The 24,667-nt window shown below is 40.8% G+C and overlaps 1 protein-coding gene across 1 annotated transcript in view; it reads right to left on the minus strand.

The window, feature by feature from the left end:
* Positions 1–1,388: 1,388 nt before the first annotated feature.
* The window catches only part of LOC143207498 (ubiquitin-conjugating enzyme E2 R2), a 49,364-nt gene continuing 26,085 nt past the window's right edge, over positions 1,389–24,667 (minus strand). Inside the window, exons 3-5 of the mRNA XM_076421054.1 lie at positions 4,136–4,233; positions 3,817–3,951; positions 1,389–1,803 (exon numbers count right to left, since the gene is read on the minus strand). Of these exons, the coding sequence (XP_076277169.1) occupies positions 1,581–1,803; positions 3,817–3,951; positions 4,136–4,233 (456 nt within the window). The 3' untranslated portion in view covers positions 1,389–1,580. The remainder of the gene's footprint in view (positions 1,804–3,816; positions 3,952–4,135; positions 4,234–24,667) is intronic.

The following is a 24,667-nucleotide window of genomic DNA, read 5'->3' on the forward strand; positions in this document are numbered from 1 at the left end:
GAGTAGAATTAGTTTGCTACCCGGCCCGCCGAGCCTAAAACTTTTACGATCTGACCATTTACAAAAATAGTTTGCCAACCTCTGGTTTATTGCTCGGTAGTTCTAATTTCTCTTCCATACAGTACAGGTAGGTAATATAAAATTTCGAACCCTCTTCGATTAAGACTAATGAACGATCAGAACATGCGAGTCACTGTCTTCAGAAAACAGTAAAAAAACTGAGCGTTGAAAAACAACGCTCGGTCGCCGACATTTTGTTCCTCCCTTTAATTATTCTCGCTCGCACATCGAATTTTCCATCCCAGCTTTTGGTTTCGTAGCATAAATAATAATCCACACGAAACGGGGGTGATGTCAATTTATTCGAATGCAAATCCCACACATCGAAGTCTCGAGAAATGCAGGATCAATTGACGTACCATCGTCGCGGCAATGCGACGCGCGCGGTTTCATTTTGAGCCAGCCCGATTCGCGATTATTCGAACCATCGTTTCAAATTCGTTTTACAATAGATTTGTTCACGGTTCTTTCGTCGAGAGACAACGGCGACGCGAGGTAAATCAATTGGTCCTCTCCTGCCGCATTCCTTTCGCCTAGTTAAAAAGACAGACGTGCCAACCACAACAGAACAAGCACTGTGCTGCTAACCGAGTATACTTATCGATGGACTGCGGATTTATGCGGCAAAACAGTAAAGATATTCAAAGAAACTGAAGACACTTTCAACTCAATCAAAGTAACACGTTAAGTGCCGAATATCAACTGAAAAAGTTCTCGTAAAATCAAAATAATCTAATCAATGGAACTGAAACTAGAAAATTCACATTTATCTACATCAAATTTGGCTATATCACAATGAAAATGAATCTCGGCTTTATGTGGAGCTTTTAGCTTGCAATTAATGCAGAGAATTTTGATCTAGCGTAGAAATCCGCAGTCTTGTACACCGTGTACTTCTTACGTTAACGAGCTCGTAAACAAGATATTCCCGACGAGTTCGATTAGTCTCTAGAATTTGGGAATTCTTCTTAGAAGGGGCTCGGTTGGGTTTGATGGAATCTTGTTGACGGTCTTTGAGTTGCTCGATCGGACACCAACACAGGTTCCCTTCCGAAGAAACTGAACTGAACGGGACGAGGACGTAGAGGACGTGGAGGACGACGACGACGGTGAACGCTAGAAATCGACGAATTCGAGGTTCGTCTGAGCCAAGCATCGTTGGGACGAAACAGCGCGTTAATTGACGACATTCTGAAATATCTGTACGTGCTACATGGAACGCTCAACGAGGAAACAAAGTGGTTCGATTACGCGTACTTGAATTTATAGGTGGCACGTCTTGAATAGAGATAGAGATAGAAAGAGAGAGAGAGAGAAGAGATAGAGCGTCCGGTTTAAAAGCCCGTTAATTTATTAATCTATACAGAACTGATAATAATTAGCGACTTATGTTTGTTTGTTTGTTTTTTTTTGCTTTTTTCTTTCTTTTGTTAATATTCGAGTTTATCTTTTTCTGTTTTTTCCGTTTCTGTTCTTTTGTTTTGTTTTTGCTTTTCGTCGTCCTCTGTTTAGGAAATGGATCACGACTCCCCGTTGCCGCTGTCGTCCCCGTCCTCGTACTCGCTGGCGCTCAATTGTTCGTCCTCGTCGTCGTCCAGCTCGTACTCATCGTCATAGAAATCCGTCATGTCCAGCTGTTGCTCGGCCGGCCTCGCGTTCGTCTTTATGCAATAGTCCTCCAGTGTAACCGGGACCACGATGCCTTCCTTCTCCGCCTCCATCTTAGCTGCCTGCGCTTGTTTCCTGCGTAACCAACAGCACAAATACTCGTTATACCTCTTCGCTTTCAACGAAGAATCCACCTCCTTGCTCCTGAACGCTTCCAAAACATTTTGCCTCCGCGAGGTTCCTCTTCAAAGGATTGCACCTTCGTCCATTTGCATAATTCAGCGTATACGTGCAAGCAATTCACAGTAGAATCTACTGTTTCTCCAATTTACTTAGTGTCAAATTCAACAGAATTTAGCACGATTTTTATTTATTTTGCATACAAATGCTATTTACCAATAAATATAGAATTCTATTTGGTACCACTTTCTAAAATTTGTCTACAAACATTGAAAATTCCATAAACATTCGCAGCCTAATAATCGCAAATACAAACCGGCAAGGAAATATCTGTGGTTGTCAGGAAAAACGCCGCACGTCACAATTTCAAAAAATTTGGGTTTATCCATTAATTAAGCTTTATAGTATAGGATTTACGGCTCAAAAAAAATAATGCAATTTAACCGACGTCCTATTATGTCAGACCATTAGTGATCAAAACTTTAAACGACAATATCTCGAAAGCGAGAGTATGTCATGCGGCGTTCTTCCAGACAACCACAGATATAATGTAGGCGATTTAGTATTTATTAAGAGAAATTAAAAATGAGACAGGAATATTTAGAACCATACGAAACTACAAAAAACTGCGGATCTTTATGCAAAATAAAAATTGTCTGCATCGATTGCAAGAAATAGAAACTAAATTCAATGTTATTTCTTCCCTTAATGGAGTCTTTTCTAACAGACGACGCTCGCGCGTGAACACTCACACACCGCTAGACCACGTATACCTACGCGAGGATTGCAAGGGTCCGGGATTCCACTTCTGATTTCTCGATAATGCAAAGACGGGGTTTTGGAGTAGTCAAAATCCCTAGATGAAAGATCAATCTAGGGCGCTGTTTGCCTCAAAATTCCTTCTTTTACGTTTCCGAGCAATAGTTTTGCAATATTCGGCTGCATGTTGCCCGTCGGAGAGGCTAGTACGCCGCACAGTGGGACCTTTCGTCCAAATCGGAGACAAAATCAAAAAACTTTTTATAGAAATGAGGTAGAGCGATGAAATTTTTAAAAAATTAAAGCTGAAACTTTGCAGAATATGGGAAAAATAGGGAGATTATGGTAAGAACGTTTTTTAACCTTGAGAAAATTCGTTAAACATGTAGAATTTCAAGAAATCGATTTTGCAATATCCTGAGGTCGTAGACAAATTTTGAGACCAGATTTGAAATCAGCGTGAAAAAATCTACATGTTCAAAAAAAAATTTTCCGCGCGTAGTATTGGAAAAACCACAATTTTCTCGAAATTGTGCAAGTTTAACGAATTTTTTCAACGTTAAAAAACGTTCTTACCATAATCTCCCTATTTTTCCCATATTCTGCAAAGTTTCAGCTTTAATTTTAAAAAAAATTTCGTCGCTCTACCTCATTTCTATCGAAAGTTCTTTGATTTTGTCTCCGATTTGGACGAAAGGTCCCACTGTGCGCCGGCGTGAATGCAGCGATTATGCAGCGCTTTGCAGATATTGCAAAACCATTTGTCGGAAAAGTAAAAGAAGAACTTTTGAGGCAAACAGCGCCCTAGATTGATCTTTCATCTAGCGAGTTTAACTACTACAAAAACCCGTCTTTGCATTATCGTGAAATCAGAAGTGGAATCCCGGACCCTTGCAATCCTCGCGTACATATACGTGGTCTAGCGATGTGTGAGTGTACCCTAGGCGGTGTCTGAGTGTTCACGCGCGAGCGTCGTCTGCTGGAAAAGACTCCCTTAATGATTTTAATACAGGAAAAATCGTGTATTGACGTCTTGAATTTCTAATTTAAAAAATTTTTCTAGTCTAGTAATTAATATAGTAACGGTTTTGTTCTAATCGTGAAACTTTGCGTGTGATGATTCTTTGCTGTCCAAATTCACGTTCGGATAATCGAAGTCCTACTGTACCGATAGATCAGAATAGATCGATATCATGGTCTTTACCGTACCTTATGATATTTTCGTACTCTTTGTCCCGACCCTTGGAGTCGCGCCAGCGCCTATACATCACCGAGGCATCCACGTTGGCGGGGCTATACGTATTCGGCTCGTTCAGGAGCGAGATCACCGACAGCAGGATCGTCCTATGCGAAAACGAGAACTCGTTTAGCGTTTTTGTACCGGCAAGCCTCCTGGATATCTGATAACACGCAGGCCCGGCCAGCAGGCGAGCGGATTTTCTACATGTACACCGTGTGTCCTAACTTGTGTGCGTGTTTTTCGATCGGATAGGTAGTTTTTTACACTACGGTCGATCGAGACACTCACCTGACGTTCTGTGTTGGATTCCACCTCTCGCACGGCAGCTCGCCGCTCTGTGGATCGTCTACGGGCGGATGCAGGATCGATATACATAGATCTCCGTTCTGAAACGATCAAAGAGACAGATAAACGTCGGACGTTGTCTTGTCAGCACTGTTACATTAAAAACAGATTCGAAAATAAAATTCAATGGTTAAATTTTAACACTAAACCTACCGACCACCAAAGAGTCTGATGTGTATAGCATTATAAATATAAGCGTGGTAAAAATAACAAGATTAAATTTATTTATATTTTGTGCGATTTTTACTATAATACAGGGTGAGGCGCCAGAAACAGGCCACCTGAATAACTCGGCTGCTATTGGTGTTAGGAAGAAACGCATCAGATGGAACTTGCTTGGTTTCGAGGGGGCATTAATCAGATGTCAGTAGCTTTTTTGTAGGTGGACGCGTAAAGGACATATGAAGGTCAACTTCATTTTTTTTAATGGAATGAGGTATTTTTTATTACATCAATCGATGCAGCTGGACATTCATTATAAAAAAGTACTAACCTATGTATGTCGAAAAATTAGTAGTTCAGGAGATATCTCGTTTTAAATAACTCTAAAATACCATTACTGTCGTACTAAGACGTTAGTGTTTACTTGCTAGTGTAAATTGAAGAGTTGAAATTGAAATTGAAATTAAAGAGTTGTGAAATTAACGAATTGAAATTGAAAAATTGAAGTTGAAATTGAAAAATTGACGTTGTAATTGACGAGTTGAAATTGAAGTTGAAGGGTTGATATGAAAATTGAAGTTGATATTAACGAAATGAAATTGAAAAATTGAAGTTGAAATGGAAGAGTTGAAATTAAAGTTGAAAATGAAGTTGAAGAGTTGATATTGAAATTGATGTTAGTGTTTACTTACTTGTGTAACGTCTTAGTACACACACACGACAGTAATGGTATTTTAGACTTATTTAAATTGAAATATCTCCTGAACTACTAACTTTTCGACATACATAGGTTAGTACTTTTTTATAACGAATGTCCAGCTGTATCGATTGATGTATTAAAAAATACCTTATTCCATTTAAAAAAATGAAGTTGATTTTCATATGTCCTTTACGCGTCCACCTACAAAAAAGCTACTAACATCAGATTAATGCCTCCTCGAAATCAAGCAAGTTCCATCTGATGCATTTCTTCCTAACACCAATATCAGCCGAGTTATTCAGGTGGCCTGTTTCTGGCGCCACACCCTGTATATACTGGAGTCAAAAATATATTAAATAAATTCCTATGGAAACACTTTTATAATTGTGAAATAAAAAATCTAAAATGGGTCATTTCGACCCCTCGTGGTAGGTTTAGTGTTAAAGAATACAGGTTTATTAATCACTTATGTTATATGTAATCACTAAAGTATATCCCATGAGAGAGTAACCCCCTTTCGCGTAGCTTAGAAGATGGTGGAGGCGCAGCGAGCCTATCATCTCTCAGTCCACTACCCTCTCTCCACTTTCTTGAACCAATTAGGGCGAAGATGCGCAAAGACGAACTAAAACTGGTATTTCCGCGGGTTTACTCTCTCGTGGAATATACTTTAGTCTGCGGATCTTTATGCATTTATATACTTTATGAAGAAATCGGCTGTGTAAAATATAAAACAGTAAACGATTAGAAAAATCGAAGAATATTGTAATATTGTCTTTAATGCACAAAGTTATTAAGGGATGAAATCAATTTTTATTTTACTCCTGCTTTCCACGATCAATGCAGAACATATTTATTTCGCATAAAGATCCGCAGTCTAGTAATCACCATCCTTTTCTAATTGTAGAAAAGAATGACTATAATTTTTTTTACACTCCGCCGTGCAGTATGTACAGTTTGCGACATCCATGAAAATCGAGCACGAACTTATGCAATCATCTGATACTAATGTCACAAGAAATCTCTTTAATAATACAGGGTGAATCACGAATTGTGATCGGTAGAGATTACTTTGCTATTAGCTGTCCGATCGAAAATGTTTTTATCACATTATACATGGTTTCAAAAGAACTTTCACATGATTATGACAAATTTTTGGTAAAAAAAGAATTAGAAAAGTAATTTAATTTTTTAATTTAAAAGCGAAATAGGTTTCCGAATTCGCCTTGAAATCGTCTAACAAATAGGCGTAAAAAAATTGCAGGTGTATTTGCGAAAAATTGAAGGTGACCTTGAAAAATCATAAAAAAAGAGTTGACGAAAAATTTGCTGTAATCACGTGATAAAAACATTTTCGATCGGACTGCTAATAACAGAGTAATCTTTAGTGATCACGATTCGTGATTCACGCTGTATAATGAAAAGATTGTGAAATAAAGCTGTGGTATTTATGAAAAATGTGCATCGTCCGAGGGTTAAACAACGAATTCGTCATCACGGTAGACTAATGCCCGAAGCTCTCAGGCGACGGCGTAATCGAAGGTTCGAAGGGTCGCAAAATGGCTCTTCAAAAGGTTCTCATTATGTTCTGAAAGTTGGATGTGGAAAGTGACGTTGAACAGGTTAATTGAACGTCGAAGAGACCGATGGTTATCCGTCTCGCAAAAATATGGTCTGGGATGAGGAGTATGCGAAGAATTCTTTGTTATCATCGACGGTTGATAGCGAGAGGATGCTGATAGGGCGACGATCAGCTTTTATGTATATGGTAGTCGTTTTTCGCGTCGATCGATTCGGGTTTGAACGCTTCAGCGGACCGGGACGAGCGTTCCACGAAGACGTACAGCGATAGAAGTCGTCTTGTAAATGCTAATCGAGATTACCGGACAGATTAGCGAAACGTTTCGACCGACTGGACGCGGAAGTGGTCGCCGATAACGGTCACCGGACGAGAAACTGTACGACTTCCTCTTGATGGTCACCATTGAGCCCCCTCTGCTCGGATTTCGCTCGTCCTCGCACTGTCCATCGGTTCGATATAATTTACCGAATCGCGAAAGATTCTACGCAATTCATACTTTTGTTAATTGTACACTGTTAGCCTTCTCTCTGTGTACTGTTATCCTAATGTTAACCCATACATTTTTGGAGCAAAATGAAAGAAGAAATTTGTCTGCATAAGCACTTTTGAAATTTTATTGATTTTTAAAGAATAAGTATAGAATACTTAAAAACTGTGCAATATATCACAGATAGGATTCGTAGATAATTTTTGGAAATTTTCCATTCGTCAATTTTTTATTTCCATTTTTGTCAACCTGTACGTAACCCTGCAAGTCTAATCAAATGGGGTAAATCAACATCTTTTTTTCGCATATAAAGATACTGTGAAAAAAGAAATTTTTTAGGGAACATTACGATTATGCGAGTCGATTAGGCATTGCAATACTGGTACACCGGTATACCGAATACCGGTATTTCGTGCTATTTTGCAATTTCGTAAAACCGGTATATGCTAAGGTAAAATACCGGTATTTTCGGTATTAGTTATAAATAATAAATATTTTTTTCGGGCGTCTACTCTTATTTGAAATACGTATTTACAGTAGTGTCAACATCAATCATTTGCTGAAGCCTAATCTGTGCGTGTCGTTTAAAAAATTACGTTTCGAAAATATGCAGTTAATAAATTAGTTAATGTTTTTTTCTATTAATAGATATTATATAATAGACTACGCAACAAGATTTTTATATGATATTTACTCTTCGTATCTATACTATCTCTTTACTCATAGTAATTAGTATATCTTCTTAATAATAATACTATATGTTTTGCTCCTTTATTGTATTATAATACTGTAATGGTTTATTTTTATATTATATTTTTTGTTTCTAATGTTAAAAACTATTATTTTACTGCTTTTATTAATGATATTTGATTATAACATTTGTTCTTTTATTTTATATTTATATTTTACTTTACATAACAAAATTGTATATATTTTTATAGTTTATTATTTTTTGTATAAAACTAATAAATATGGCAAAGAAACAACTGTGTTTTTGTACCTTTTTGAATATTCCATATACCGGTATTGATACCGGTATTCCGGTACAACGTTTAAAAAAATACCGAATACATACCAGTATTGTATTTTTGGTCCGGTATTGCAAACCCTAGAGTCGATACTCTAGCCAGATAAACAGGAATAGTGTGGATTGAAGCTTGCCTGTTTTGTTCGAGCTTATTCGGTGGCCTTTACTATGAGTTCATAAAGATCCGCAGTTGCTACTAGTATTATGCTCTGTTTATTGCGCAATATCGGCACGTAACGATTATAAGCACATAATTTCTACAATATTGCGTAACAGAGAGAGGCGCAGCTGATTGCTGTTTAATAGCCTGATACAGAAATTAGATCTGCAACAAAAAGTAGCTAATGAAACGCTAAAACATGTACAATTCCATTCTTCAGTGATTCATTCGGTTTTCTTTCATTTTACAATTAGTGAAATTATAGAAGTGTGCTCCGTATTGTATTGTGTAATTCATTGTAATATTGTATTGTTTAGAATTCGATAGTTCTAAGTGTTGAACGATTTACCCTGGGTTCTATTCTGACCCTTGTAGAGTCCACCCACAGCTTCTAAGGATTCATTCGGATCGTAATTTATGTGATATACACACTGTGTCCTTAGCAAATCACCTTGAGAAATCAAGTTACCCAAGTTCGTGCCACTCAGCCCTAACAAAAGATGTTAGAGAAGGACTACCCTTTTTAGGGCAATTTTAATAACCCACAGCTTCTAAGGATTCATTTCGATCGTAATTTATTTGACATACTGTGTCCGTTGACGTACAGATCACCTTGAAAAAGCAAGTTACCCAAGTTCGTGCCACTCAGCCGTACCAGAAAATGTTGGAGAAGGAATACCCCTTTTTAGCGCAATGTATCCATTGAATGATCTACTTCGTATTGTATCTTGACCCAGACCTAACCCACACCTTCTAAGGATTCATTTAATCTGCCGCGTCTTGAAAAATGCGTTCGAACTACCCGAGTTCCGCGGCCGACAGCCTTGTCCCAAGGGCACGGAGAGGAGGAGCACGAAGAAGCTTCTGTGAAAAGCGTGTGCAGTTTGTATGTAGTCGGACTCGTGGATCGCCGAATATGGCGAGCAGAAAGGGGGGTCCGAGCAAGGATTTTCAGGTGGCCGCGAGGTTTCGTCCTTCGTGCCGCAGACGTTTGTTTCCCCTGTGGACAAGGCGCTCTCAGGGACGATTAACGCGGAACCGATCTCCCCCCTCTCCATCTCCTCTCTGTCTCCTTTTGCCACGTCCCTGGATCGAGGATTTGCTCTCGCGTCTCCTCTGAAGTCGATCGTTGCCCTTGAAAGAGTGACTCGACCCGATGAAACACGCGCTCTCGCCGTTCTCGCGTCTAAACATTTGCCCGTTGTGTTACCCGCGAACGCTTTCATTACACTGCTAAAGATACAGTCGACTCTGTCGGTTCGTTTGCCAGGGGCGACCGCGTAGGCCGTAGGCCATCGGTCACCGACATTGTTTTGCGAGAGAGTTGACGCGCATTACTTCTTCTTCGTCCTCCCTCCCTCTTCCACTGCCATCCGAGTCCATTTGTTTATCGGCGCGAGGCTTTGTTGCGACGCGGATGAATATTTCGGGAAATGAACGGATTTAATGGCGGGGAAACGTTAGGGGTTGCGGGTGAATGCTAATCTGGACGCTACACAGTGTACCGAATGGCCGTTTTAGGTGGAAAACAGTCATGCCAGAGAGAAAATTGATACAACTTTCATATATTCTTCTTTCGGAATGTTTACCGAGCTTAATTATACTCGTAATAATTCGTTTAATAGCGATATAAGCATAGAAATCAATACGCGAAACCGACGAACCGTAATACAGCAATTCCCACCAATTGCAATTTTTTAAAGATTTTTTCTCGCGTGATGTATATTTTCATGGAAATTCAAATCTTTTCTGCATTCTACAAGGTAGGTTTTACAAATCATTTTTTCGTAACATTTTCTTTTCTTTAGTCTTGGGAATACAGCGAAATTCTTGCGATCCGTATTGCGGCTCATGAAATCGCGAACACGGCGATAATTCGCTCGTCCGCGATCTATGAAGCGATCGAGAGAACTGTTATCGGAGCGATGAATCGTCTGGGAGGAAAAGTGCTCGCGCCGCCGAGCGAACTTTCACCGCGTCACGGCTTTCCGGAACGCATCGGGAACGCTTCCTGCGACAAAGCGCAAGTCGTAGAACCCCGTTAACACGTTTTAAGCGGAAACGATATTAATATCTGTTTCACGCGAATGGCCCACAGCGGAAGGCGTCAGCGCTTTTTACGCGGAATCATCGTATTCGCGGGAAACGTAGTAGAAACCGATAACTTGCCCCGTCATGCTGGTATCTAATCGTGGATCTCGGTTTCCGGTATTCTGGACAGATACTGCGATGATACACCGAATTAACGTGCATTGTCCCCAGGACTTCGATAGCAAAATATAATATTACAATTTTTATTTTGCTTGAAGATCTGTCTAGTAATACGCAATTTTATAAGTTCAGCTGTACGAGAAAAAATCAGGAATGAGTCATTTCGATCTGTTTAGAAGTTCTAGCGCTAATAAAGATTCAAAGACATCTTCATGGGGAATTTAACACGATTTTACATGGTTAGGGGTAGAGGAAGCAGTGTGAAAGACGAACGAAGCTCCCGATACGGATGGTCAACGTTGACCCTGGAGCTTTTCGCGAACTTTTCCAAAAAAAGGGAGTGATCTTACGAGTCCTCAACGTTTTTCTTATTTTCAGCCCCGACGAATACATAAAATTGTGGTTGATACGAGAAATATTGGGTCAAGAGGAAAGTTCGTTTCGTGTCGCGAGATAATGGCCCCGTTTTTAGACAATCGCAATTAACCCAATTTTGGCGAAGCAGCTTCGTTTCGAATATTATCCTCTCTCAATCTTGCTTATCAATCGAACAAACTGTTTCTCCTCTTGCTTCTCTAAACTAATTGAACTTCGAAAGTCCTGAGCTTTTCAAACAGGGTTGTAGAGTTTTCGTAAATTACATCGAATGTTTGCGTTTACCAACGGCTTTAATCCGATGATAAATTGTACGCGTAGTAAGCGACACTTCGGACACAGTAGAACATTCATAATGCATTGTGGGTCCAACGAAATTTCCTAACTAAACTTAAATAACTTTGATCGATCGGTTTGTGACCTACATGAGATCTAGCATTGTCCCGATGACGAAACGCTCCGTTCCTACTTAATATTCTCAGAGTCGTTTCTCCGTCCCGTTGAATATTATTATAACAATTAAGCGTGGTTTTATTGTTCCAGATCTCGAGAGATCTCTCGGAGCTTCTTAACCTGTTATTCCCCTTGTTTTGCAGACCCCGATGCTCCCACGAGCATGATTAACCTCTGCGGGGACGGAGTTTCTCTAAAAATAGAGACGAAACCGTTCTGGGCTCTGATTAATTACAAACTTAATATTGCAAAGAAATATTCAATTTTGTAGATTCACTCTGTTGGGCTCGCTTGTTGTCTAAGTTTATTATATTTAACACTTTGAGTCACTCAAAAATTGAGTACCAGGGTTTCCAGGAATACTAGGACAGAAATATACAGTATCGTATGTCATAGCGATTATTGTTGAATCCAATAAATTATCCTGATTTTATGGAGCATTTAAGGTTGCCGAGGTGCCAGTCAAACGGTTAATAGCCTACTGTTAAAAGATTTATTAAGCTATCTTCAGCTGTGAATCACAAAGATCTAAAATCAGTTAAAGACCTCGGCAGCCAATCTGTCGAGTTAAGAAAATATGGAGGACGAAGGAGGATTAAATAATTGCTAAACAAGTCGAGTGCTGATTTTATAGAAGGAAAACAGTACTGAATGTTTCACAATTTCCCATGCACCATGATTGTTAAGGGTGAAAATATTAGGTTGTAAAGAAAGAAATGCAGGATTTTTGTTCCTCTGTTTTAATTGCAATTTTATACCAATAAACATTTACCTTAATTTAATGAGTTATATATCATTTACGCTGTATTTAATTTTATTCAAATTTTTATTAATTTATTTGGCTTTCATTTCGGCATGTCAATACGCGTTTTCGCATTATTTTTTTCTACAAGTTCAAACTAGGCCGAAGTGCCGCTCAAGCGGCTCGAAGTTTGGGGCGAAGGAAGCATCAACGAATGCACAGCTTTATATTTTTAAATAATATTAAATTCTCTGTAAAATAAATTGTAATACTATTCTCCTCAATAATATTAAAATCAATTCTCATAATAATTTAATGTTACTATTAAACAATATTAAATTTTCTATAAAATTAATTTTCATATTATTGTTTTCATTAAAAGCATTTTGATAAAATTGTTTTTTATGTGAGTTATAACACTTTAAATCCTTCCTTTCTTTCTTTACAAGCTAATCCATTTCCATTTTTTTCCTGTTTTGTTCGAGATCACCAGATCGCGATCGCAAGAGGTGATCGAACGATCCCGACGCGTTGTCTGCGGGTGAATCACTGTGGGATCTTGTGGGCACCTCGAAGAGTCCTCCTCCACCTTTCGGAACAAAACAGGAAGCTCCGCAGACCATCACCGCTTCGAAATATCTTCGCAGAAGGTGTGGGCGTTTGCGTGCCGGTTTTTCGCAGATGCAGAGATATTCCCGGTAGTCGTCGGCCGCGCCATCGCGAGGGCAACCGTCCAACATTCCCTCGGCCGTGAAAACTTATTAAACTCTATTGCCCCGTTGGCTCTTGCTCTTGCTCTTGCGAGGGAAATCTACTCATCGCGGGCGTCGCGTCGGGATCGCCGGTTTCTCAGAAAACCGATCGGGACGGGGGACAGGGGACGCTAGCCTCGTGGAAACGCGGCCAAGACCCGGTTCTTCTCAACTTTTGCCTGGTTCGAAGGCTTTTACGCGCGCGATCATCCTTTGGTAAGTTTCCTCCACCGGGAAATCAAAATTGTCGTCGCTCTTGCATTTATTCACTTCAACTTTTGGTGTCGATAATCCGCGAATCCACTCAATCGATTTCTGAAGCTAGAGGTCCAAAAGTTTTCTCCGACGATTATTTCTCTTGATTCTATCCCATTATTGCAGTGAATTTCCATTTTTCAGCCAATTTTTCAACTGACTTCAATTTTTGGTGTCTGTGTTCCCACGGATAATTATTTCATTTCACTGCAGTAGTTTCCCACTTTTTAGGCAATTTTTCAATTGGCTTCAATTTTCTGTATCTGTGTCGATGATCTGAGTACTTCAATTCTGTTGAATAATCTACCGATAATTATTTCACATTACTGCGGTCGCTCTCCACTTTCTCTGCAATTTTTCCATTGATTTCAATTTTGGTGTCCGTGTCGATAATTTAAATGTGGTCCATCGATTCCTCGCGGTAAACGTCCAAAAATTTCGTCGATTGTCTCCCATTAATGCGGTCGTTTTCCACTTTTTAGTTAAATTAAAGTGTTCCTCCCGTTCCGCACGGATTCGCGAGAAATCTCGGGCAGCCGCGATCTAGTTTATACAATAGTTCCGCACATTGTTTTGATCTCGCGAGGAGTCGGTCTATTTTCGAGGCTGACCAGCTCTCTCGGCAACGTTCTCTGCCCGTCCGAATGCCCTGTTTTTCTATTTCTCGCTTTCTACCAGTGTTTTCGCTGAAAAAATAAAACGGATAAAACGCCGCCACGTTGAACGTGTGCGCGACAAAGTTTTTCTTCTCGTTAGCCAACTTGGTAAAAATACCACGGTTACTTGTAATCGTAGGCTCGAAATAGAATTGTACGCTTCGTCACCGATGCAAAGGTCGACGCTATTTTTTAAATATCTTTTCAGAACCTTCTGAATTAGAAAATACCTTATCGGACTCACCGTGGAATCAAAAATATAGGCAATATATTATATTGACCACGAGAGAGAGAGAGAGAGAGAGAGAGAGAGAGAGAAGTAATTGTTTAAACATCGATTTTCGAATAAGATAGACAACGTTGATATTTTATCTATATATATGAAACGCTATAGCATATGAAGATTCGTTTTCGATGATCGTCTGTAACCCGTAGACTTATTTATAGCACCGAAGATAAGTATAATTGCAAAACTAATGAATTGTGATGATGGTTTTATCTGCGACTCGATATGTACTATTCTTTTCACAAAAAAGGGGAGATATCGATTGAATTATCAAATAAACTCTGCAAGGTCCCGCTCACTTTTGTAAACACGCTTCGAGCTTTGCGATATCCCCTGCTAAATAAATCTCCCCTCGTATCTCCTCTATCTCCGCCTAAACAATAACTTTCTGAACAAATGTTCACAACAATTTTCCCAGACTCTGAACTGGTCAGCAAAATCGCGAAAACTACTCTGGAATATCGGAAAGAGATTTATCGTGTCTTTGCTCATTTCGGTTAACCAGAGAAAATTTGATCGAGGGCCGGAGCCATAATCGGGCAAGAAATCGCGCGACCTGTTGCTCGCCCGCTATTGAAACCGAGCGGAGCTCGATCCATCGACTTCGGTTCTCTTTCTGTACGTTGGATCTTCGAAATCAGATGGCGAAAACCGAGGAAACTCGGCCGCGGAAAATCGTTCGGTTTTACGCGGAAAAATTGGGTCACCGCTGCTTGACCCCGATTTTTTCTTCTCGGCAAACCCACGCAGTGCTGTTTCGCTGCAATTTGGAAGTCGTTCTCGTCAGGTTTTATGGACTGAAGCGTGTAAGATTGGCTCGGCGATAGATATCGATACAGAGAGCGAGAGAGGGAGACGTCACAGTTCCCAATTCCTTGGCCCCGAATTTTCGGAAATCTGCGAGAGAACCGGCCAGCAATGTTCTTCTATTCGAGCTGGACGCTCGCCAACGGCACTGCGGTATGCCGTGCTTTTGTTCACAAAGAACTTGCTCGCCGTGTATGAGACCGTTTTCCTTCTCCTTCTACACTAAGTACATGTCCACTCTTTCTACTTAACTGATATTCGAGACCCTCATTTGCCAAATCGATTAACTACCGACAAAAAACGCGCCGCAAATCGGTGGATAAAAGTATTCGCAAAAGATGACTTCGAAAAGGACCAGCTTCGTTGAAATTGGAACGATCTTTCTGAGATACACATATACAGTGGGTAACGAAAATATTCGAACGCCCTTTAAAACAGAATAACTTTTTTATAATTGTACCAAACGACCTGATTTTTATAATCAATTAGAAGCATTGGTTTACGAAGTGATATGCAAAAAAGATTTTCCAAAACTTATAATTTGCAAGGTTACATGCGAAAATAAAAAAGGCATTTTTTAAAACTTTTTTATTTGGGCTCTTAACGAAAATTTAAAATATATGTTAGTTATATGCATAATGATTCTGTGGATTTTAAGCAGAAACTGATCAAAAGTCGTGTAAAACTACGATTTTCATAATTTTTAACCGCTTGTAGCTAGCATGTATGTTAATCGATTTCGATGAAATTTTCAGCATGTGTAATAACTAACATAGATCTACAAAACATATACATATTTTAAATTTTCATTAAGGGCCCAAATAAAGAAGTTTTAAAAAATGCCTTTTTTATTTTTGCATGTAACCTTCAATACATAAGCCAATACTTCTAATTGATTACAAAAAATCAGATCGTTTGGTACAATTAAATATAAAAAAGTTATTCTGTTTTAAAGGCCGTTCGAATACTTTCGTTACCCTCTGTATGTTTAAAATGTAAAATATATGTTTAATATTATTCAATGATATGATTTTCATTATTGTAACAACTTGTTGCCATCTTTCAGATAACCTGTCAATTCCTGTTTCCCAACGACTCGCTAACAACATGTGTTTTTGATTTACCAGCAAGATTACCTGCTCATTTAAAGCAGAAGACAGAACTTTCCCTCCAACCTAATAGATAATATGGCAAAGAATTTTTTAAAAATTGTTATTAGTCAGTATTGCGAAGAAAAATTGAAGCAACGTTGCACAAAATTACAACTGACCGGTCGTACGAGTCAGAAATTAATTTTTTCTTTATGAATAAATGAAGGGTAGATATCGAAGATAACCGAACATATCTATGTCGCCAGCCAATAATCAAATTACGGTATAATTCACTTAGTGTGTACGTAGCATGAAACGCAAAATTTACGCATTGCGCACTTCTCTTATCGAGGAATCGATCGATCTTGATTAGACACTCGCTGTCTCGAGGAGGATTTCATCGATCGATCGGAGATTCCGGTGTCGCATTCCTCTAATATCCATAGCGATTCGACCGATTTCAAGGACTGCACGGTCCCCAGAAACTTGAAATGATTGCTCCCGGTGCTCCCTCGAGCTCCCACGAGCCCAGAGAAGCTCCGGTTGAGACCGCGTCTCGATAAGAAATGGGTCAACCAGGCCGAGGGGTTCGGCCATTCGAAGGAACAGTTGGAGGGCGTTATGTTACAACATCGAGGGAAAAATCGAACGACCCAGTTCCTTCTCTCGATTCCCTAGGCCAAACTAGTACAGTATTCTCTCGGTAACTGTGAAAATCTGGTCGGCTGAGTCACAGTTACAGAAGAGGTACTGCGTGCTTTTTCTGGTGTTCCGAAAATAGAGAAAATTAAATTAAAAAATCAAAATCCCGCACTTTTGCTCTTCCGTCAATGAAACTTTTACCTTGCTTTACGGAACAGTTTCGGGAGAAAAAAGTCATGCATTAGAATGCAGTGATGGGGATAAAATTTGTCCAGTTACGGTTGAGATCTTTCACAGCTACAGAGAGGACACTGTATCCCCCTCCGCGCGGAGGAGTCCCGCAGCCAAGTGACTCAATTATTACCGCGCGACTGTTAATTGAGGAGGATTTTGAACCTGATTCCCCACTTACATTTGAATCCCGCCCGACCACGAATCCTTGAGCGTTCGCCTGGCCGCGACGCGGGTATTCTAATTAAATTTCCAGAAGGATCAGCGAGCCGGTCGTCAGTCTCGGGTAAAACAACTTCCACGAATCTGTCGAGCGACGTGACTATTTTTCGAATGGCGGAAGAAGCCACGCCACGCTGCCGTTCAGAGCCGAGGACTTCGTCGAGGTTCGGTTCTCATGGTACAGAGGATGGTTCCATGTGGAACCATCAGTCCTGGGTCCTAGGTCCCGTTAATGCCACGGAGGTTCTGAGCGCGACCTTATCCGAGACCGTTTCCACCTTACGGCCGCTTCTACCTATAGGCTGTTTCATTGCACGCGTTCCCGCTCGATTGTTTTGTATCTTGCCGTGTCTTGTTCTTATTAAAACTAACGGCTCTGCGATGCCATGGGTTCCCATCATTTCCCGGCTCGTCATTGTTGCTCGGCGCCTTCTATCCGGACAATATATAAGATTTTAAACTCTTGTAACTTCGTGTAAAAATATTTTACAACGCTCTACCTGCACACATTTTAAAGGGCGACGTCTCTACTCTTATATCCTTCAACTTTTAGTAAGGAACTACGACGTTATGGGCTATTTTTCAAGACGACGTAATCGTTTAACTTGTAGTTGTAGTTGTAGATTAAGCGCTATAAAAAATCGTGGATCAATTTTTCAGCGATCACTGTACAGGAAAGACCCCATTTGATCAGATCACATTGAAACGAATGTGGAGAAGCGTTCGTTGACCTCTGCAGACTCGTGCAGTGCTCGCCGAACTTTCGCACTCGATTTAAACGAAAAAATGTTATTTCTCCATTTTCTGCATGTAGAATCAGCACCACGAATTCGGAAACGCCCTGTGTATCGCCAACATTGCAAGACGAGGAAGGTTGCGATTTTTGGGGGCGAGTTGGAGGGTTTGCGAACTAACTATCGGTTAGCGAAACGTGTCCAGTGAAACAGCCTGTATGCACACCGGTAACTCCTGTCGCCGACACGCCGCACCGTGGCCTCGGCCACGCAGAAGAGAAGGAACACGGACCTGGCTCGGTGGCACACACCTACAGGATTGATCTGGCCCCGCGTGTACGTGCACGTGCACGTGCACGTAACGTGCCGGTCACAGACGTTTCACGGTTCGTCGAATCCTGAGGCGTCGACCTCTCCTCCTCGCGAGGGCGAGAGCTAGAGCCTATGATTTCGCAACGATTCTGCGAGCGCAGCCCGCACAAGTCCGCACGGCCCGAGCCAGCCCTGTCTGACACGAACACGTTTCTTCTCCTCATGTCCGTTCGACAGATAGGGGGGAAACAGGGGGTGCAATTAACGGGTCCATTTTCTAGAAACAGAACGAAACGAAAGTAATCGACCGACATTCGTCGACGATTCCTGGAAACCCGATGGAGCACGGCCGGCTCACCTCCGGGACGCTAATCTTTGGTTCATGGCCTTCGGCGACCAATTTTCCCCATAGGAAAAGGCAACCAGTCTCGGTTCCTGTCGCTTCGAATGAAATCATTAGCCCCGCCGATTGATATTAACAAGTTCGCTACCAGTGTTCTGTTTACGATCTACTTTCCTGCGAATTTTCAAAGCCGATGCGAAAAGCACTTTACACGGTTATTTCTAATCTTATGTAAGAACAATTTACTCGGATAAAATTGAGTACTCTGGACAATAACTGATGTAATGGTATACTCCGGTCAAGAAGTATTACGGCCAGACGTTAGATTATGTAAGTAGTATTGTATGAAGATCTCGCCAGGAACATCCATGGCGGATGTTATGCTACGAATACTTCAATCACTTAAATCATTACTGAAAGAGGTACTTTTCTAATTGAAGCCTACAACTTTAATTTCGCTGGAATAAAAAGCTGTTATGTAAACATGTGCCCCTCAAAGTTTCGTCGGGAAGGTCAAACTAAAATAATCGAAGCAGAGAAAGTACATCGGACAGAAATAAGACCGCGCGATGAATCGACGCAAAAACTCAATACATAAGATAAAAATAGAAGAAAATAAAAATTATAAAAACTTCTTCAAGGTATGTGCAATCACTGTCGATCATCACCGCGCGCGATCGCATCTTTTGGTAGCGTTTCGCAGATCGGCATCCATCGCCGACAAAGAAAGAGTTTCGTTTTGTCCGAGGAGGCGGTACGCGTTATCTGTTAAGAGCAACCTGTCATTCGACAAACAGTTTCCGCGGGAACAATGCCGTCCGCCGTACACGGAAAAAGAAAATCGGACTTAGCACACTACTGCTTAGGCTCTGCAGCCTATTATTGTCCCCATGGTTCTCGGTCTGGTGTTTACGGCATCGGCCAAGATCCCCCGCGGAGCAACAAATCTCTCACGCACGTGACTCACGTGGCGAGACGATCGCGGACAAAGGGACCTCGTTGGAAAGTCATTCGTCCGTCATTGAACGTGCCCGCGTTACGCAGATTCCGTCGGTTTACACACGAATTACGAGACACGTTCCGACAACGCAACGTGCCTCTATTATTTCAGAGACAGCCGACGCCGACGCCTATGCGAGCCCCTGAACGTCGGCAACCGTTTACCAGTCGCATTGACGCGGCCGCTCGTTCTCTGCCCCATTTTCTCTACTCTTCGTTTATTAGCTGCGCCCTTGGAAACCGTTTCTCGAATTTGTCATTGCAATTTTGCTTAAGGGGTAGACTCGTTTCCAGGATTGCAAGGGTGCGGCATTCGCCTTCTCATTTCTCGGTAATTCAAAAGATGGGGGTTTTCAGTAGTCAAAAGCGCTAGATACGTAACAGGGGTTACCCTTGGTTCGTCGACAACCCATTTCACCGACACTGTTTTCATCGACACGATTTGACCGACAGCAACTTTCGTCTACACTATGTTTTCATCGACACGGTCAAATCGTAGACATATGTTTTGAGTTCATTCATTTCCACTGACACCAAATTCGCGTATTTGCTAATGTAGATTAATCGTTATTATCATTGTTATGTTCTCGACGCATTTAGTTGCTTGTATAACAAATAATAAAGAGAATTACAAAGCGTTGTTATTTTCATAAAAGTTTTAATTGCTACTTTATATTAATCAGAATTTCTTCAACTAAACAAAATTTATTAATAGGTATACACAAATGAATAAAAAATCATAATGTTTCATTTAATCTCAAACATAATTGTGTAAATACATATAAAAAATGTGAATAAACAGAACGAATGCTACGAATGTACATCCATGTATAGACTACGAAACATAACAAAATTGTATTAGGTTGCCGCAAATGAAATGGCCGTTTTGAATCTTTAACATAAACTTTTATTTTACAAGCTTCATTCATATTTCATTAATCAAAATAATTTCCATCGACATCAATGCACTTCTTTCATCGTGATGCAAATGCCACAATGCCTTTCTGGTAGAAATCTAATAAACGTGAGGCAATAAATTCATCAAATGCAGTTTTTACAGCACGTTCTTCTTTGAATATTTTTCCATTCAAAAAGCCATCTAGGTGCTTAAAAAAATAGTAATAAGTAGGTGACAGGTCAGGCGAATAAGGAGGGCGAGGAAGAACTTTACACTTCAACTCTGCTAATTTTTTTACTGTTTGTTTCGCAATATGTGATCGAGCATTATCGTGAAGCAATATCACACCACGTCTATTGACTAATGCCGGCTGTTGAACACACAGTTTTTCGTACATTATATAATATCAATTTCCTGACGGAATTTATCAGCATTTATGGTTTCACCTTTTTTTAAAAATAAATAATGAACAATACCCTTTGCTGACCACCATACAGACACCAATATTTTACGCGGATGAAGGTTCGGTTTCGGCATATGCTTTGGAGTTTCAACTGCGCCACTGTGCAGATCGTCGTCGATTGTCGTAGAGAATCCATTTTTCGTCACAGGTAATTATCCTGTTTAATATGCCTTCATTATTATGTCGCAAAAGTAATGAAGAACTGTGAGCTTCAGTGAGCTCTTGTGGGACCCATTTATCTAACTTTTTTACTTTTCCCAAAGCCTTCAGATGTCGGGAGACAGTGGAATACATAGTGTATATTGGTCCTCTCCGCGATTTCCCGAACAGTTAGACGTGAATCCCTTTCAACTATCTCTTTTAAATCTAAATCTTTAACAGCTGCTAAACGAAACTTTTTTAAACTAACGCCTTATGGTCCGATCACTTGCTATACCTTCACCAAAAGCAGCATTTACGTTTTTCGCTACTTCAGACGCAGTATGTCCCAGTTTTAACTCGTACAAGTAAATTATACGAATTTCCTTTTTTCCATAGTGGACGAAAATCGATTTTGAATCATGTACACTGTATAATACATATCATTAATTTTATACTCGCAAATTCATGTACGGGATATGTGCTTTTCAAATTGTACAACTTCAACGCCATCTGTCGTGGAAAAACTAAACTACAAAGGCGGGAAGTTTCAAAAAAGTTTTAAAAACAGTCACTTTAATTGCAACAACCTAATACAATAATTACACAAATATCAAGTAACGAAATTAAAGCGATATGAATAATGAACTCAAACCTGTCGCTAAAGACGGACTGTCGATGAGAACATAGTGTCGACGAAAGTTACTGTCGATGAAAACTGTCGGTGAAATGGATTGTCGACGAACCAAGCGTAACCCAGATAACAGATCGATCTAGGCCGCGATTGCCCACGGAAGCAGTGTGGCCAGATTCATGTTGAAACCAACATCTTTTCCCCCTCCAGGCTCTCCACCTTATCCCCTTCCACTATCCTATTCCACCGTTCAGTCTCTATCGCGCACGCGCAACGTGTCTTCCATTCGCCTCACTCTGCTTCACTCTATTCTCGTAGCGCAACGTGTCACATATTACTCTGGTCATCAGAGAGGGGGTACTTGTATTCCCCCCGATTCCTTTTCGATTACTCCTGTCTGGACACACTGCACGGAAGTCCTATTTTACCACGCTTATATTAGCTTGCCGTGTCGTTGTTGTTGTATGCGTCAAATCTTGTAATCGAATTTTAAACCACTTCCCGATGAGCTAGAGACTTGAAACTTCAAACATAGCTCAGAACTGGGTGACAATGCAATATTAAAAAACAAATTAAAAAAAAAAACTATGCGTTTAGGAGATATAAACTATTAAAATTTTAACCATTACACCTCCCCGCGCGACGCTCGGTAGTCCCTCATCGCGGCTCCCCACTCCGCGCGCAAGCGCTTACCTACTCCACTACGTGTTCCCACTCCGACTCATCCCCACTCCACTGGCCCACTTTGCATCGTAGGAGCTCAGTTTACTTACTGAGTTGGTTAGGATTAGGTCGGGATGAAGGGCGACAAGGACCGCCGATTCTGCTCGGTAAGCGGCTCGCGGTCGTCACTACAAACCAATATGGCGGCGCCCTTACCTGTCAAAAACACTGAAATAGCTCCTGAACTATTGATCCTACAGAATGGAAACTTCGATTTGCAACCGTCATGACACAATATTTTTCCTTTTACAAAAGATGGTTGAAGTGGTAATTAAAATCGATTACAAGAGATGTAAGGACTAAAAAGTAGAAAATAAAAAAATATATAAAAAAACTTTTTAACAACCACGCTTATGTTAAAGTGCACTAAAAAGGAAAAAATAATTTTTTTAGACATTAGCGACAATAAATAAAAGCGTGGAGCGCTAAACTATATTGACGCAATCTTCGTGGGAACGAAGATTGTTCCAGAGAACTATCCACCAATAATTTTTTTAGACATTAGCGACAATAAATAAAAGCGTGGAGCGCCCACGTAGATTGCGTCAATATATTTTAGCGCTCCACGCTTTTATTTATTGTCGCTAATGTCTAAAAAAATTATTGGTAGATAGTTCTCTGGAACAATCTTCGTTCCCACGAAAATTGCGTCAATATAGTTTAGCGCTCCACGCTTTTATTTATTGTCGCTAACGTCTAAAAAAATTATTTTCTCCTTGTTAGTGCACTTTAACATAAGCGTGGTTGTTAAAAAGTTTTTTTATATATTTTTTTTTATGTTTACGAGGCGTTATTTACATTATTCGGCAGTATGTAGCCAGAGTTGGGGAAAAATTTTTATTTAAATAAAGTTTTTGCCCAACTCTGTACGCAGCTGTCGCAGCTTTATGGTTTTCGTAAACGTAAACATCCCGCAACCTTGGAATCCTGGAGACGAGTCTCCCCCGTTAAAACATGGCAGTGTGACCAGAGGCAAAATGAGCCGAGGGTGGTTATCGAGCAGCTTCGGGGCCGAGTGGAGGGGATGAGGCGCACCTTGCACCGAGGCAACGCGCAACTTGTATCGAGGCAAGCGTGGCGCATACCCGAGTGACCCGCACGACCCGACACGGTTGAAACGTATCGGCGAGAAGACGCTTCGATTGACTGATAATCACGAGGCTGCCAGGGTTCATCGAGGTGACAGAACACCGAAGGGTTCTTCGGGACCGGCCGTTGCATGCTCATTAAACAAATTACTCGTATTCTTGTTTATCGTTAGGCTCTCGCGGTAGATTAATCTTTCTCGAAGAAAGGAGGAAGAGATAGCGGACGAACGACAGAGAGATAAAGAGAGGAGTCGTGAGACGAGACGAGACGAGACGAGACGAGGCGAGGCGACGGGAAAGTACGTTGGCCTCGGAGAGCGAGGTCGAAAAGACACGACACGTATGAAAAGTATTCATCGCGCGGAAAATAGCATACACGCGGTCGTACAACAGCCGAGCATGTTCGCACGACATAACGGAGAGCGAGGCGGAACTTTCATCGGGGAAAAGTTAGGTGAACCCCGCGACACACGACGGCTACCCTACGTTTCTTTTCCTCGGGCGAAGTAATTATTATCGAAGACACACCGTCGCGTCGTCGCCGCCGTGTGTCTGGCCGATCGCTTTCCAGTGAAACCGTTTCCCTCCGAACCGTACGCGACACGCTAAGAATTGCAATTTTCTTTCATTTTTTATTCTGCCCGTCTACAAGACGCCGCCAAAACCTTTAAAAAATAATTAGGGACAGCGATACTTGTTTGTATTCTTCCGGGAAGAATCTTATTGAACGACTAGAGGGTTGTTTTCACCCTTTGAACTTGGAAGATAATCTAGGAATAAGCTGCTTCTGTAGCGATGTTTACCAGATCGAAATAGATCTTTGATCATGTTTTTCACACGCCTGTACTCTTCATTCTGGCTTGCAACTTTTTTATAGAGCAGTTTTCATGTCCGGTTATTTCCTAACAGTTTCTCCAGAACTCCCTTTCAATGATACAATTCGTGAAAATTGTCGAACTTTTTAATCATTCAGGCTGCTCATCGTTATAATAAATAGGAAAAATATTATCCGAGATATTTCTGCTATTTCTACTAACAGATCAAGGTGGGTATGATCAAGATAAACAGAAAGAAAAGCTGTAAAATTTGTACAGTCATTTTGAACGGTAGACGGGGTCTGGAAAGTCATAATCCTTTGTCTCAACAGTGCATTCAAAATTAACTAATCGGACTGGCGGATGCTCCCGCGGTTTCAGACGCCCGATAAACCGCGGGCTTTCTTCATAATAATCGTGCGTTCGTTCGGCCCGACCGGGACGCGTAATTAATGCGGCGTTTGCTCGACGAATGAAATTTACGCGC

The sequence above is a fragment of the Lasioglossum baleicum genome, chromosome 3, assembly GCF_051020765.1.
Source record: "Lasioglossum baleicum chromosome 3, iyLasBale1, whole genome shotgun sequence".
In the NCBI taxonomy this organism is placed as follows: Eukaryota; Metazoa; Arthropoda; class Insecta; order Hymenoptera; family Halictidae; genus Lasioglossum; species Lasioglossum baleicum.